The sequence below is a fragment of the Chiloscyllium plagiosum genome, unplaced genomic scaffold (genome assembly GCF_037043375.1).
Source record: "Chiloscyllium plagiosum isolate Xiang-an unplaced genomic scaffold, Cpla_swu_hap1 HiC_scaffold_42, whole genome shotgun sequence".
In the NCBI taxonomy this organism is placed as follows: Eukaryota; Metazoa; Chordata; class Chondrichthyes; order Orectolobiformes; family Hemiscylliidae; genus Chiloscyllium; species Chiloscyllium plagiosum.
Genome location: NW_028270180.1, coordinates 8,427,588 through 8,443,799, shown reverse-complemented (window position 1 = coordinate 8,443,799; position 16,212 = coordinate 8,427,588). Strand labels below are relative to the sequence as shown.

Sequence of the window (16,212 nt, the reverse complement as noted above, 5' to 3'; positions counted from 1 at the left end):
ACACGTGTATATCTGCGTTAATGTTTACATAACTATACACATATATCTAGTTATAGAGACATAGAGCCATTCAGCAGGGAAACAGACCCCTCGGTCCGACTCATTCATGCCGACCAGCCATCCCAATCTCACCTAGTCCCCTTTGCCAGCATTTGGCCCATATCCCTCTAAATCCTTCCTATTCATATACCTATCCAGATGCCCTTTAAATGTTGTAATTGTACCAGCCTCCACCACTTCCTCTGGCAGCTCATTCCATACACGCATCGTCCTCTGCGTGAAAAGGTTACTCCTCAGGTCCTTTTTAAATCTTTCCCCTCTCACATTAAATCTCTTGCCTTCTAGTTTTGGTTTCCCCCACTGTAGGAGAATGACCCGGGCTATTCACCCTATACATTCCCCTTGTGATTTTATAAACCTCACTAAGGTCACCCCTCAGCCTCCACTTCTCCAGGGAAAACAGTCCCAGCTTATTCAGCCTCTCACTATAACTCAAACCCTCCAGTCCCAGCAACATTCTTATAAATCTTTTCTGTACCCTCACAAGTTTAACATCATCTTTCTTATAGAAGGGTGACCAGAATTATACGCAATATTCCAAAGGTGGCCTAACAATATCCTGTACAGCTGCAACATGACCTCCTAACTCCTATACTCAATATTCTGAGCAAGGAAGGCAAGCATCCCAAACACTTTCTTCATTATACTGATCCTAGGAACTATGCACCTGCACCCCTAGGTCTCTTTGTTCAGCAACACTCCCCAGGACCTTACCATTAACGGTATAAGTCCCTGCCCTGGTTTGCTTTAGCAAAATGCAGCACCTCACACTTATCTAAATTAAACTCCATCTGCCACTCCTCGGCCCATGGGCCCATCTGATCAAGGTCCCTTTGTACTCTGAAATAATCTTCTTTGCTGTCCACTACAACACCTGTTTTAGTGTCATCTGTAAACTTACTAGCCATACCACCTATATTCACATCCAAATCATTTATATAATGGATGAAAAGCATTGGACGCAGCACCAATCATTGTGGAACACTGCTGGTCAAAGGCCTCCAGTCTGAAAAGCAACCACCTTCTATCACCACCCTCTGTCTCCAACCTTCAAGCTAATTTTGTATCCATTTGGCTAGCTTCCCCTGGATCCCGTGTAATCTAACCTTACTAACCAGTCTACCATGCAGGACCTTGTCAAACGCCTTTTCAGACTTCCATGTAGACAATGTCTACCTCTCTGTGTCTCTCGGTATTTCTTCTTGGATGAAGATTTTAGGAAGATCTTGCTCATCAGGCCTACCCAGAACTGAGATTCTCCCACAGAGGGTGCAGTTGACTGCATAGACTTATATATATATATATATATATATATATATAAATATACGCACACACATACATGCACACATATTTATAAGCGTTTACACGCATATATGCGTCTACACCTCTATAAACAATATCTATATATATATCAATATGCATACACACATTTATGCATATAGATGAATACATATATGTATGCTAGCAAGGTGATGGTGGTATAGTGGTGAGCATAGCTGCTTTCCAGGCAGTTCACCTGAGTACAATTCCTGGCCATCTCAGTGTTGTGGTTTCTGAATCAATTTTTAGGGTGGCATAGTGGCTCAGTGGTGAGCGCCAGAGATCCGGGTTCGAATCCAGCCTCGGGTGACTGTCTGTGTGGAGTTTGCACATTCTTTCTGCGTGGGTTTCCTCTGGGTGCTCCGGCTTTCTCCCACAGTCCAAAGATGGGCAGGTTAGGTGGATTGGCCATGCTAAATTGCCCATAGTGTTCAGGGATGTGTAGGTTAGATGCATTGGTCAGGGGTAAATATAGGATAATAGGAATGGGTCCGGTTGAATTAGTCTTTGGAGGGTCGGTGTGGACTTGTTGGGCTGAAGGGCCTGTTTCACACTTGTAGGAGTTCTATGGTTCTAATTTAAGTGTGTGTGTGTGCGTGTGTGTATACAGAGCAGGTTTATGGGAAACTAATGAGGTGCAAGAATCAGCAAAAAGGTGGCACAGTAGGTCAGTGGTTAGCACTGCAGCCTCACAGCTCCAGGGACCTGGATTCGATTCTACCCTCAGGTGACTGTCTGCGTGGAGTTTGCACATTCTCAGCTGTCTCTGTGTGGATTTCCTCTGATTGCTCCGGTTTCCTCCCACAGTCCAAAGATGGGTAGGTTAGGTGGATTGGCTGTGCAAAGCTGACCATAGTGTCCAGGGATGTGTAGGTTAGGTGGGTTAGCCATGGGAAATGCCGGGTGAGGGGAATGGGTCTGGGTGGGATACTCTTTGAAAGGTCAGTGTGGACTTGATGGGCCAAATGGTCTGCTTCCATAGTGTTGGGATTCTATGAACAGGGGCGGTGGATTCACTAGATTCCTTAGATTCTTGAACGGTTCCAACAAACTGAAAAATGGCAAATATAATACCCCTTTTCAAGTAAGGAGGTAGATCAGATGTCGCTGAAGTTTTTCATCTTGCACTCAACAGGAAAAAATGCGAGAATGCCAAATTTCAAGTAATTACAATAATTTATACGACAAGAGTAAAGAATTTATTTAGTTGGCAAGTCAACTCTGGTCAGTTGAGGCAGTGCCATATTGAAAGCAATGAGGCTCCCCACGCTCCAAAAAAAGGCTCAAAGAATTGACATATTTCTTTTGTTTGCAGAGTACAGGTCCCTTTGCATGTCACTTCTAGCAAGGGTAAGTGAGTCAGGTTCCAAGCTGAGCTAACTGTTGTAAATTTGTTGTTATATATTCTTTTACCTGTTACACTCTCTGAGAGGGTGACGTCACTCACTCAAATTCTCATCTGTGTTGAAACAATTTAACTATTTCTGACGTACCTTCTCGCAATGTGTTGCTGGTAATGCTGCAGTTCCCTCCTGGGTTGGTAATAAGGTCCACTTTTCCATGTTTGCTCGGTGTGGTCCGGAAAATGTTTCCAGGTTGACTGCAGGAAATGCCGCATTAGTGGCTTGTTGTTGGAGACTGGCCCATGATTTTACATCCAGACTCGGCAAATGATGGGCATCCGTGGCAGTAAGAACTGAATCCGGCCTCTGAAATATATATATTAAAAAAAGGGGTTCTGAATGCATTCAGGGAGTCATGATTTGAAGATGCTGGTGTTGGACTGGGGTGTACAAAGTTAAAAATCACACAACACCAGGTTATAGTCCAACAGGTTTAATTGGAAGCACTAGCTTTCGGAGCAGTGCCCCGAAAGCTAGTGCTTCCAATTAAACCTGTTGGACTATAACCTGGTGTTGTGTGATTTTTAACTTCAGGGAGTTATTTTGACTGATGATCGTGAGGTATTTTGATGTAATGGGATACATTCTTGCCTCTAAACATCAAGGAGACAAATCCCCTTCCAGAGGCATGACCACAAAGTCCAAGTCCCATGTCCCAGTGCAGGGCTGCACTGTTGGTGCCACCATCTGTAAAATGAGATATTTAAACCACGACCCTATCTGCTCTCTCAGGGGGGACATTAAAAGGTCCCAAAGCATGACTTAAGAGATCAGCAAGAGAGCTCTCCCTCATATCCTGGCTATCACTTACCCTGCCCTGTTCACCGAACCCCCACAAACAATCATGTCTCCTGAGCATCTATCTCAATGCAGAATCCTGTTGTGACCAAATTGGCTAGAATCGTACAACAGTGGCTGTGTGTCACAGTTAATGTATTAGTTCTTTGCCCAGTCCTGAGATAATGAAAGCCACTATGTAAATGCAAAATTGGTCATAATTGCCAATAACAGGTAACAAATTTACCCCTGCTCTTCCTTCCTGCTGACTCAGGTTTGGTTACAGAGTACTTCCTCTGTTGGGGCCCTGGCACCAGAGGGGGTATTGTAGATAAAAACTCTGATATATTTCCCATGGACATGTCAAAGAATACTTGAAGAGCTGGCTTCACCATCAAGCTAAGCTTGAGATTTCTTGTCCAAGTCAAAAATTGAGTTTTCCTATTGCTGTTTTAAATACCTAATGTAGAGTGGGTTAGCGTGAAGCACAGGCACAGTTGTGACGTAAGCAAAAATGGCAATTTACGCACAGCAAGATCCCGCACATTATTCTCCAAGCAGCCGTTTAGCGCACAAAGTCAATCTTCAAGAGCTTTCTCTCATGACTGAGAGACTAATGAGATTTCAGTCTCAATACAGTTTGCAGCAATCTCCTGGCTTATCTAACTGCAGTTTGTTTTCTAATCAAGTGATAACAGTTTAAATTTCCCCTCCACTCACTGTAAGCCAGGGAGAGTGGATTGTCTGCAGGTAATAGGTGCCACTTTAATTACTAATTCCAAGTATTTCAACCTGGGCAGTGTCTCTACACATCTTAGAAAGAACAGAAGCAATTTACTTTCCTACCCCCCACCAACCTTTGCATCTACCTACAACAGATCCACTTACTGAACGCAATGACAGGACAAGCAATCCAAATACAAGGTCTGAAAGGATCTGCTTTTTGAACCTGCATCATTGCTCAAAAAGAGGTTTGTGGGAAATGATTGATTTCTGCGACTCAAGTAACACTCCTTCTTCATGCCCTTTCGAACGAAGACACAGACTAACTTACTCGGCATGTTAATGAAATTTACTCCCCTCATTTCCTGCCAGACATAGTTTCATTCCTCTAGACAATCCCTAATCAAATTGCTTCAAGTATACTGTGCGAGGGCCTAGCATTCGAAAGGGATGGCTGAGGAAAAGCGTTTTGAAACAGGACTCCTCTGTAAATGTGTCTAAAAACCCTTCCTACAACATATTCTCATTAAATGATTCACGATGAGAACAGGACTTGCATTTGTATAGCACCTCAGGCATTCATGAGGTCTTCACAGTCAGTGACCAAAATTTGTAACATAATTCATAGAATCCCTTCAGTGTGGAAGCAGGCCATCCAGACCATCAAGTCCACTTTGACCCTCCAAACAGTATCTCACTCAGACACACTACCCAGCCCACACCCTATTCCTGTAACCCTGCATTCCCCACAGCCAGTCCACCTAACCTGCACATCTGTGGGAGGAAACCCACACAGACACAGGGAGAATGTACAAACTCCACACAGGCAGTTGCCCGAGGGTGGAATTGAACCCAGGTCCCTGGCACCATGAGCCAACCATGCCACCCACTGAATTAATTGTTAACATAATGATAAAATGTCCTGCTAAGAAAAAGCATCAGCAAACAGAGGGCATTGTTTGAGAAAGTATCTTGAGCACAAATAAAGGGGGACTGATTGCTGCTGGGCACTGAAGAGAAGATCTAGTCAGTGGCCTGTGAAAAGTGGTATTATACCTGAATGTTTACCTCCCTTTGTTAGTTATGTTCACACCTGGATGTCCATGGACAAGGAGCAATGTTTAAAGTGAGCGATGAAAGATACAAATAAGGCCCAGAGGGGCAATTTCTTCACACAGAAGGTATAAGTGCCTGGACTTCCAAGGATAGTGGTGGAGGTAAATACAATTTCATCACTTAAGAAACATTTGGACAGGTATGTGGATGGGATATGCATGGAGGGAATGGAGGGATATGGATCAAACACAGGCAAATGGGGCTAAATTTAATTGTGGCTAAATTTAATTGTGGCAGCACAGTGACTCAGTGGTTAGCTTTGCTACTTCACAGTGCCAGGGCCCTGGGTTCGATTGCACCCTCAGGTGACTGTCTGTGGGCAGATTGCATGTTCTTTCCTGCGTCTGCATAGGTTTCTGTTGGATGCTCTGGTTACCTCCCACAGTCCAAAGATGTGCAGCTTAGGTGGACTGGCCATGGGAAATTCCCCTTGGAGCCAGGAATGTGTAGGTCTGGTGCATTAGCCACGGGAAATGTAGGGGGCTGGGCCTGGGTGGAATGATCTTCAGAAGGTTGGCATAGACTTGTTGGGCCAAATGGCCTGTTTCCACACTGTTAGGATTCTATAAAAACTGGGCAGAATGGGCAAGCTGGGGAAAACCTTTTTCCATGTTGTAAACCTCAATGATTCTATAAGCTGTGGTGGGATTTGAACTCATGTCACGAAAGCATGTGTGCAGGCCTCTAGGTTACTTGTCCAGTAACACATGCTATTGTCCTTTTTCCTGTGTGATATTTTCAGAAATGTGCAATTTCTTAAGAATTGAGGATGATGGATACAGACATTTGTCGCCTGTTTTGCTAGCGAGTGCTGATGACATCAGCTTAAAGCTGTTACTCAGCCTGAAGTAAATAACTTAAAGACATATTCACAGACACAAGGATGAGTCAATGGTCTTGCTCTGAATTAATTAAGTTTCTCAGCACTGACTAGATCAGTGACCTGGAATTTCAGTGGCATTATCAACATTTACTGTCCTGTTCAAGCAAACATTTTTAAATCAGGCAACATGACCAGAATTAAATAGAAAAAATTGCTTTTGATCAGTGTTGAATCTACCTATCAGGTATTTAAAAGGCAAGTTGATCTCAAAGGCTGTAACATTAGACAGTATCCCATTTAGGCTTTCACAACAAGATGCTCACCAAGTGACCATGTTAATGGTATCCACAGACATGTATTTTTTTTAAGTGATCAGTTACCATCGCTGTGACTTCTGCTGCAAGAATTGACAGATTGGTTCAGATATGATTCTCACTCCAGAAGGTTTTAGATTCAAGCTCCTCTCCTGGGAGATGGAGGGGGAGGGTAATGAATTTCCCTGGTATATATCTCCCCTCTGAACCTCTGTAATGCAAGCAGCTGGTGTGTGAAAGCAGGTGCTGTACAGCAGGTGAAAACTCTCAGGAAATACCCCAATTGCTCGAGACGCCAGTACAGTATAGACTGTGAAACACTGTGAGGATGCTACGTTAGAGTGCAGTAGGGAGGATGCAGTACTGATGGAATACTGTATTGAGGATGCTATTATGAGTGCATGCAGCATTGACAGTGCATATCTTAGAATGGATATATGGAGGATGCTGTACCGATTATTGAAGCACAGACAGACTGCCATACTAATGACGCTGAATTGAGATCAGTCTATTGGTATTGCACAATGTGTACCAAGAGTGTGGTACTTAGAGCATGTAGTAATGGGAGGCTAGTTCCGAGAGACAGTTGTAATAAAATGCAAGACAATGAAACACATGTTATAGCAAAACGACCTGTACTGAGAGACTGGGAGTACTTTGGGTACTGAGAGAGTGCTGTATTCAAGTTGCAATCACGAGGCAGTGATGAATTAAGAATGCTGTGCTGAGGTAGTATAGCACTGAGGGAGGGTTGTATTGAGAGTGAAGTGCTGAGGGAGTGCTGTGGGAGGGCTGTAAAGTGAGTGAGATGCTGATGGAGTTCTGTATTGTGCGTGAGGTGCTGAGTGAGTGCTATATTGTCAATGAGATGCTGAAGGACTGCTGTATTATGAGTGAGGTACTAAGGAAGTACTGTAATGTGAGTGAGGTGCTGAGGGACTGCTGTATTGTGAGTGAGGTACTAAGGAAGTGCGGTAATGTGAGTGAGGTGCTGAGGGAGTGCTGAGGAACTGCTGTATTGTGAGTGAGGTACTGAGGGAGTGCTGTGGGAGTGCTGTATTGTGAATGAGGTGCTGAGGGAGTGCTGTAATGTGAGTGACGTGCTGAGGGAGTGCTGAGGGAGTGTTCTACTGAGAGTGAGGTATTGAGGGAGTGTTCTATTGAGAGTGCTGAGGGAGTGCTGTATTGTGAGTGAGGTGCTGAGGGAGTGTTCTATTGTGAGTGAGGTGCTGATGGAGTGCTGCATTGAGAGTGAGGTGTTGAGGGAGTGTTCTATTGAGAGTGAGATGCTGAGGGAGTGCTGAGGGAGTGCTGTATTGAGAGTAAGGTGCTGAGGGAGTGTTCTTTTGAGAGTGAGGTGCTGAGGGAGTGCTGAGGGAGTGCTGTATTGAGAGTAAGGTGCTGAGGGAGTGTTCTATTGAGAGTGATGTGTTGAGGGAGTGTTCTATTGAGGGTGAGGTGCTGAGGGAGTGCTGTATTGAGAGTAAGGTGCTGAGGGAGTACTGAGGGAGTGTTCTATTGAGAGTGAGGTGCTGAGGGAGTGTTCTATTGAGAGTGAGGTGCTGAGGGAGTGCTGAGGGAGTGCTGTATTGAGAGTAAGGTGCTGAGGGAGTACTGAGGGAGTGTTCTATTGAGAGTGAGGTGCTGAGGGAGTGTTCTATTGGGAGTGAGGTGCTGAGGGAGTGCTGAGGGAGTGCTGTATTGAGAGTAAGGTGCTGAGGGAGTACTGAGGGAGTGTTCTATTGAGAGTGAGGTGCTGAGGGAGTGTTCTATTGTGAGTGAGGTGCTGAGGGAGTGCTGTATTGAGAGTGTGGTGCTGAGGGAGTGCTGTATTGAGAGTGAGGTGCTGAGGGAGTGCTGTATTGTGAGTGAGGTGCTGAGGGAGTGCTGTATTGAGAGTGAGGTGCTGGGAGAGTGCTGTATTGTGAGTGAGGTGCTGAGGGAGTGCTGTATTGAGAGTGAGTTGCTGAGGGAGTGCTGTATTGAGAGTGAGTTGCTGAGGGAGTGCTGTATTGAGAGTGAGGTACTGAGGGAGTGTTCTATTAAGAGTGAGGTGCTGAGGGAGTGCTGAGGGAGTGCTGTATTGAGAGTGAGGTACTGAGGGAGTGTTCTATTAAGAGTGAGGTGCTGAGGGAGTGCTGAGGGAGTGCTGTATTGAGAGTGAGGTACTGAGGGAGTGTTCTATTAAGAGTGAGGTGCTGAGGGAGTGCTGAGGGAGTGCTGTATTGAGAGTGAGGTGCTGAGGGAGTGCTGTATTGAGAGTGATGTGCTGAGGGAGTGCTGTATTGTGAGTGAGGTGCTGAGGGAGTGTTGCGATCACTGAACGAGTGAACTTTGACAGCAATTTGCTTCAAAATGCTGAATTCCTCCTTTAACATTCCAAGCTCGGGAATAGGAAATGAGGAAAACCTTAGAATCATTCGCCCTATTTTCTCAGGCCACCTCTCTCCAGCCTGCTTTAAACTGCTGCTCTTTGCTACTTTTACCTTTCTGCTTTGTTAAAACCAGTCGGAAGTTATCGTGCACGTCTTTAGGGCAATTCAAGCATTTTTTTTTTACATACACAATAACAAAAGAAATGCAGCAATTCCTATCCAACATCAGAGAGTTAGACCCGGGCGCTGTCAGATGGAACTGCAGCCTCGCCCGTGCATTAGCTTCAGATCATGTAAAATGCAACAGTTTATCAGCTTTCTTGCGGTTAGACGTGAGACGAATGCAGCTGCTGTCCAGGGTGCTGAACCATGTTCAGCTGCTTTCTCAGCCATCTCTCAACTCTCTGAACAACAGCCCCGCTCTCCCGCTTTTATTCAATTAGCTTTTGTCCAGGACAGATCCTTTGGGAATGGGCTAGGGAGTGACAGGCAAATTCCGATCAACAAAGACATTAATTTTCCCTGTGCCTCGACGTATCTAACTCATTAGTCGTAAAACCAGGCGTGCTGTAATGAATGCCATCATACGCTAAGTTGCAACGTTAAAACATCGAAACAGAGGCATATTTCTCACGCGTAGCGAGACAACTCGGTCGAAGATGGAGGGTTTGAAAAGGGACAGAGAAAGAAAAGTGAGGGAGTTGAGACCGTTTTGACTACAGACTGTGTACTAAAATGGTGCAACAGCAGAAACCACTCTTCGATGCGAACCAACATCTTTTGTGTGAAAACTAGTCCATTAAATACCATCAATTTACTGTTGAACTTCCCGATCTGCCATCTTTCAATAAATGATATTTCTACTTATGAATCATACTGTCCCTACAGTGTAAAAGAAAGCATTGCAGCCCACACTGACCCTCTGAAGAGCATCCCACCCAGACCCAGCCCATAATCTTACATTTCCCTTCTATGGGCAATTTAGCATGGCCAATCCACCTAACCGGCAAATCTTTGGACTGTGGAGACCGGAGCACCCGGAGGAAACCCATGCTGACATGGAAGAATGTGCTAACTCCACACAGACAGTCACCCAAGGCTGGAATCAAACCCAGGTCCCTCGTGCTGTGAGGCAGCAGTGCTAACCATTGAGCCACCATGTCATCCCATAGATATTTTCATTCGCATAGTGTCTTTCATGACCTTAATTCAACCTCAAGTGTTTTAAAGCAAATGAAATCTTTTGGAAATGCTGTCCCTGGAATAATACAAAGAAACAAGCAACTGAGTGATGCACATCAGGCTCCCACTAACAGCAATGTAATAATGATCATGTAATCTGCCTCTTTTAGCATCACTACTTGAGGGATTATATTGAGCCAGGACATGTTGGATTAATTCGTTTGCTCTTCTTTAAAGTGTTAGGATGTGTTACATCCACCCAATAGGTTCTCAGTAGAAAGAGTTCCTCACCAAAAGCACTGAGATCTACCCAGCATTTTCCAGCTGTTATTGCAAGACACAAACAAGGTACAAGAATAGCCCATGCAGCCCTTTGGATCTGCCCCACCATTCAGTAAGACCATTGCAGATCTGATTGTAATTTCAAGTCCACTGTCCTGATAACCTTTCACCCAATTGTTTACCAAGTATCTGTCCATCTCTGCCTTAAAAATATAGAAAGACTCTTCTTCCATCACCTGTTATAGGGTCATAGAGTCATACAGCATGGAAACAGACCCTTCAGTCCAACTAGTCCATGCAGACTATTATCCCAAACTAAACTAATCCTGCCTGCCTGCTCCTGGCCCATATCCCTCCAAACCTTTCCTATTCATGTACTTAGCTAAATGCCTTTTCAACATTGCAATTGCACCCGCATCCACCACTTCCTCTGGAAGTTCATTCTACACACGAACCACTCCCTGCATAAAACATTTGCCCCTCTTGTCTTTTTTAAACCTCTCTCCTCTCACCTTCAAAATGTGGCCCTTTGTCTTGAAATCCCCCATCCTAGGGAAAAGACACCTGCCATTAATGCTGTCTAAACCCCTCATGACCCTATAAACTTCTACAAGGTCACTTCTCAACCTCCTACACTCCAAAGAAAAAAGTCCCAGCTTATCCAGACTTTCTTTATAACTCAAGTGTTCCATACCCAGCAACATTCTGGTAAAACTTTTCTGAACCCTTTCTAGCTCAATAATATCCTTCTTATAACTGGGCAACCAGAACTGGACACAATATTCCAGAAGAGGCCTCAGAATTCTGAAGACGCATGACCCTTGGAGAAAATATTTAGGCTCGTATCTGTTTTAAAAAGCTGACCTTTGATTTTTAAATAGTTTTAAATATTAAATATTTAAATAGTTTTAAATAGTTCTAGATTCTACCACAACATCCTCTCTCTATGCCCCATGTCACAACCCCTCAGGTATGTTTCAATCAAGCTGCTTCTTGCTTTGCTAAGTTCCAGGAGATTCAAGACCAGACTGTCCTCATTAGACGACCTGCCCATTTCAGGCATTAACCTGGTAACCCTTCTCTGATTTGTTCTCCATGCATTTATATCCTTCCTTAAATGCAGTAACACCAATACCAGGCTCAGTATTCCAGACGTTGTCTCACCAGTGCCTTGTACAACTGAACCCTATGAATTAATTTCCCTCACAATAAACAATAGCTTTTTTTTTAGTTTTCCTGAATTAAAAAAAGAACAGGACTAGTCTGCCCTTAAATTGCCCTTTTGGCAAGTGAAACTCCATTGTTGGAAATGCACAGTCAAAAGAAAAGTTTTTTTAAATTCATTTGTGGGACTTGGGCGTTGCTGGCTGGCCAGCATTGATAGCTCATCCCTATTTGCCCTTGAGAAGGTGGTAGCAAGCTGCCATCTTGAATCGCTGCAGTCCACCTGCTGTGGGTTGACTCACAATGCTGGTCGGAAGGGAATTCCAGAATTCCAGGATTTTGACCCAACGACTGACTTTGGTATATTTCCAAGTCAGGTGGTGAATGGCTTGGCGGTGAACTTGCAGGTGGTGGTGTTCCCACATACTTGCTGCCCTTGTCCTTCAAGATGGAAATGGGTGTGGGTTTGGAAGGTGCTGTCTAGAGATCTTCGGGGATTTTCTGCAGTGTATCTTGTAGATATTACACTGCCGCTACTGAGTGCCAGGAGTGGAGGGATTGAATGTTTGTAGATGTGGTGCCAATCAAGCAGGTTGCTTTGTCCTGGATGGTGTCAAGCTTCTTGAGTGTTGTTGGAGCTGCACCCATCCAGGCAAGTGGAGAGTATTCCATCACAATCCTGATTTGTGCCTTGCAGATGGTGAATAGACTTTGGGGTGTCAGGAGGTGAGTTACTTGACTCACCACAGTTCCCTTGTCTCTGACCCACTCTTGTAGCCACTGTGTTTATGTGGTGAGTCCAGTTGAGTTTCTGATCATTGGTAACGGCAAGGATGTTGATAGTGGGAGATTCAGTAATGGTAATACTGTTAAATATCAAGGGGCAGTGGTTAGAGTGTCTTTAATGGGTGATGGTCATTGTCTAGAATTTGTGTGGTGTGAATGTTACTTGCCACTTGTCAGCCCAAGCCTGGATATTGTCCAGATGTTGTTGCATTTGAGCACAGACTGCTTCAGTATCTGAAGATTTGTGAATGGTGCTGAACACTGTGCAAGCATCAGTGAACATCCCCACTTCTGACCTTAGGACAGAGGGAAGGTCATTCATGAAGCAGCTGAAGATTGCTGGGCCTTCGACACTACCCTGAGGGACTCCTGCAGAGATGTCCTGGAGCTGAGATGACTGACCCTCCACAACTACAACCATCTTCCTTTGTGCCTGGTATGATTCTATCCGGCGGCGTGTTTGCCCCCGATACCCACTGATTCCAGTTTTGCCGGGGCTCCTTGATACTCTGTCAAATGCGGCCTTGATGACAAGGGCTGTCACTCTCATTTCACCTCTGGAATTCAGCTCTTTTGTCCAAGTTTGAACCAAGGCTGGAATGAGATCAGGAGCTGAATGACCCTGGCGACCCAAACTGGGTGTCACCGAGCAGGTTGGTGCTGAGCAGGTGCTGCTTGATAGCACTGTTGATGACCCTTCCATCTGATGATGGAGAGTAAACTGATTGGGCGGCAACTGGCCGGGTTAGATTTATCCTGCTTTTTGTGTACTGGACATACCTGAGCAGTTTTCCACATTTGTCGGCAGATGCCAGTGTTATAACTGCACTGGGAAAGCTTGGCGAGGGGAGTGGCCAGTTCTGGAGCACATGTCTTCAGTACTATCACCGGAATGTTAACAGGGCCCATTGCCTTTGCAGTATCCAGTGCCTCCAGCCATTTTTTGATATCACGTGGAGTGAATCAAATTGGCTGGAGACTGGTATCTGTGATGCTGGGGACCATTGGAGGAGCCCGAGATGGATCATCCACTCAGCACTTCTGGCTGGAAGCTTGACTCTCATTGCATTTTAGATTTATTTTAAATTTAGCTTTCACGAGGAATTTATTCCAAATGGCATTGCTGAATGAAATGCTCAGTTCAGTTGATGACTATTGTAATTTTCACTTTACTAAAAGAACCAGCACCAACCAGGGGACATTCTCCAGCTGTGTTTTATTTTTGGCCAGTGATTCATTGCCACATTACACCAGGTGGTTGCCAAGATGTAGCAAACATTCTCTTATTCTCTCTGCTGGCCAGAATGTTGTGGCCTGGGGACATTAATCATATCACATAAATTTGGAACAGGAGAAATTAACTTGTGAGATAATTAACACTTAGGCGAGGTAGAAAAGGATAGAAGCTCATGTTTATAGGGTAGGTAAGGTGGGAGGAGATGCTTTTGGAGTATAAATAACAGCAAAAACCAGTTAAATGGCCAGTCTCTGAGTATTAAATACTATGTAATTATCAGTGAGGGTGGATTGCAAAACCGTGCAGTGCAAATGAGGGGAAAGTAATGTGGGTGAAAACGAATCTTAAAAATTAAGAAGCTAAAAGGCATTTTCTTTTTCACATCAAAACTTTTGAACCCTGTGGGTAGCCTGTATGAAACTTCCACTCAGTCCAGGGAGAGCTGACTTAGCAGCAGCGGTTCTGCTTAATCAGGCATCTTTCTAACCTCATTCCATCCCCTCACATTTCAAGACTCAAAATAATATATGCAGAAGGGTTCTTAACCATTAGCACCTCAGATCTACCCCGGGGACTGGCTTTGAAATGATGCCTCATGCACTAGGACAGATGACACTCCGGAAGGTCATTATTGAACCTCCATCCAGCTCAATGCATAACCAATATATCAGCGTTGATCTTGCATATTCAGATAATCCCTTGGGAGCTAGTTACCTATGCTATCCATCTACTGAAATCCCTGATGGCTCACGACAATGACGGCATCTTTTTCCTTCAACATATACAACAACCAGGGAATGAAGAGGCTAACTCAGGACTCTCAGTGTGATTTGCTTTAGATGGTCTTTACCCCGACCAGTAATCAGTCATCCTTTGGTTCCCCCTTCTTACACCTTAAAGAATATCCCTCGCAAAAAGGTCCATTATTATTTACCAGGAAGAAGAAAGATTGTTCCCAGGCTCATTCAATCTGTCATAAAGAAGGCATTTTGCAAAAACTTCCTAACTTATGTTTCCTCTAGACCCTCAGTTAACTAATCTGAATTATGTCGGGTAGGAGGCGAGATTTACTTAATATCTTGTACACAAATGAAGCAAGTGTTCTTTTTAGCTGCTTTGTATGCTGGTGTAGGAATTGATTTAGGTCTGGGTGGACAGTGTGGCAAAATTCCTGTGTCTGTCCCCTCAATACTATCACACCACCCAAACAATTAGACAGGGAATAGTAAGCAGATCATGTTAACAAGGTGTGGCTGCAATCAGAATAAGGTATGGCACGTTGAGGAAGGTAACCTTTCCAATTAGTTTTAAACTCTATCCTATTCACCAAGGTCATCAACTTCCCTTCCCACAATGTGGCCTCTGTATGTTCCTACTTAGTCCTGTTTCCACCAAACCTCATTCACATCTTAACTAATGCCCATCATTAGAACATCATGGGTCAAACCTTTTGAAAGCAAGAAAAAATTCACACACCTGCAACCTGTTCCCAGGAATGTCTCTTTCATCACTTTCATAACTTCACCTGACTGAGAGGCATGTGATTTCTAGTAAATCTGTTGGACTATAACCTGGTGTCATGTGACTTCTGACTTTGCCCACCCCAGTCCAACACTTGCACCTTTACATTATCATGAAACTAAGGCAGCCATATCCCATCTTTGGCCTCCTGTTGTATTCTGTCTCTCCAATGCTGTCTCAGCCCTACTCAGCCATACTCCAAGTACCATCCAACTTTGTTCCTCTCTCTTTCCACACGCTTAAGAGGCTTCTCCAGAACATGTTCCTTCAACCAAACTCTGCGTCAGCATCCCTCACTGTCCCAGAGATCCAGCATTCATATCTGTGATGCTTTGCACATCTGGCAACACTTTTTCACATAATGCTTAGCTGCTCCTCTACTAGTGTCTAGCTATCTCACCGAACACAATCGCATGACAAAAAACAATCACATTATTGTTCAATGCGTTGTTTTTTTCAATGAATCTTGAGGTGAGGAAATGGCTGCTCCTTTTACCTACATAAAACCAATCACCCCCCTTCAAAACCCTTCCTTTGATGGTGTTTCTATAGTGTGATAGCAATCATACAATCCCAGCAGTGTGGAAGCAGGCCATTCAGCCCTTTGAGTCCACACTGGCCTGCTAAAGGGCATCCCTGTAACCTTTCATTTCCCATGGCTAACCCATCTAGCCTGCACACTATAAGCAATTTAGCATTGCCAATCCACCCTAACCTGCACATCCCTGACACTATGGGTAATTTAGCATTGCCAATCCACCCCTACCTTTGGGCTGTGGGAGAAAACCCAAGCAGACACAGGAGAGATGCACAAACTCCACACAGTCGCCAAGGCTGAAATCGAACCCAGGACCCCAGCACTCCGAAGCAGCAGTACTAACCACTGAGCCACCATGGCACCAAGGTGCGATGCAAAAAAAAAAATCCATAAGTAGCTCATCAGCTATCTAGTGAATCGATATTTTTGGGGTTCTCCCACTGTCAGAGAATTCACGTGGACCAGTGCACATAGGGCATTGATGTAGTGCAACATCAGCCAGGGACAGCTGTCTTGATGAGGTTTGGATTTAATAACAGATTCTCAAACAGTGACCGCTGCATACATTAAATTAAATACGAGGCTGATCAT

At 44.5% G+C, this 16,212-nt stretch overlaps 1 protein-coding gene across 4 annotated transcripts in view; it reads right to left on the bottom strand.

Moving 5' to 3' along the window:
- Positions 1 to 16,212, bottom strand: part of ccdc33 (coiled-coil domain containing 33) — a 275,655-nt gene that overhangs the window by 111,763 nt on the left and 147,680 nt on the right. For all 4 annotated transcript variants that reach the window (XM_087981982.1, XM_043680294.2, XM_087981983.1 and 1 more), the window contains one exon: positions 2,874 to 3,089. In XM_087981982.1, coding sequence (XP_087838108.1) covers positions 2,874 to 3,089 — 216 coding nt within the window. The remainder of the gene's footprint in view (positions 1 to 2,873; positions 3,090 to 16,212) is intronic.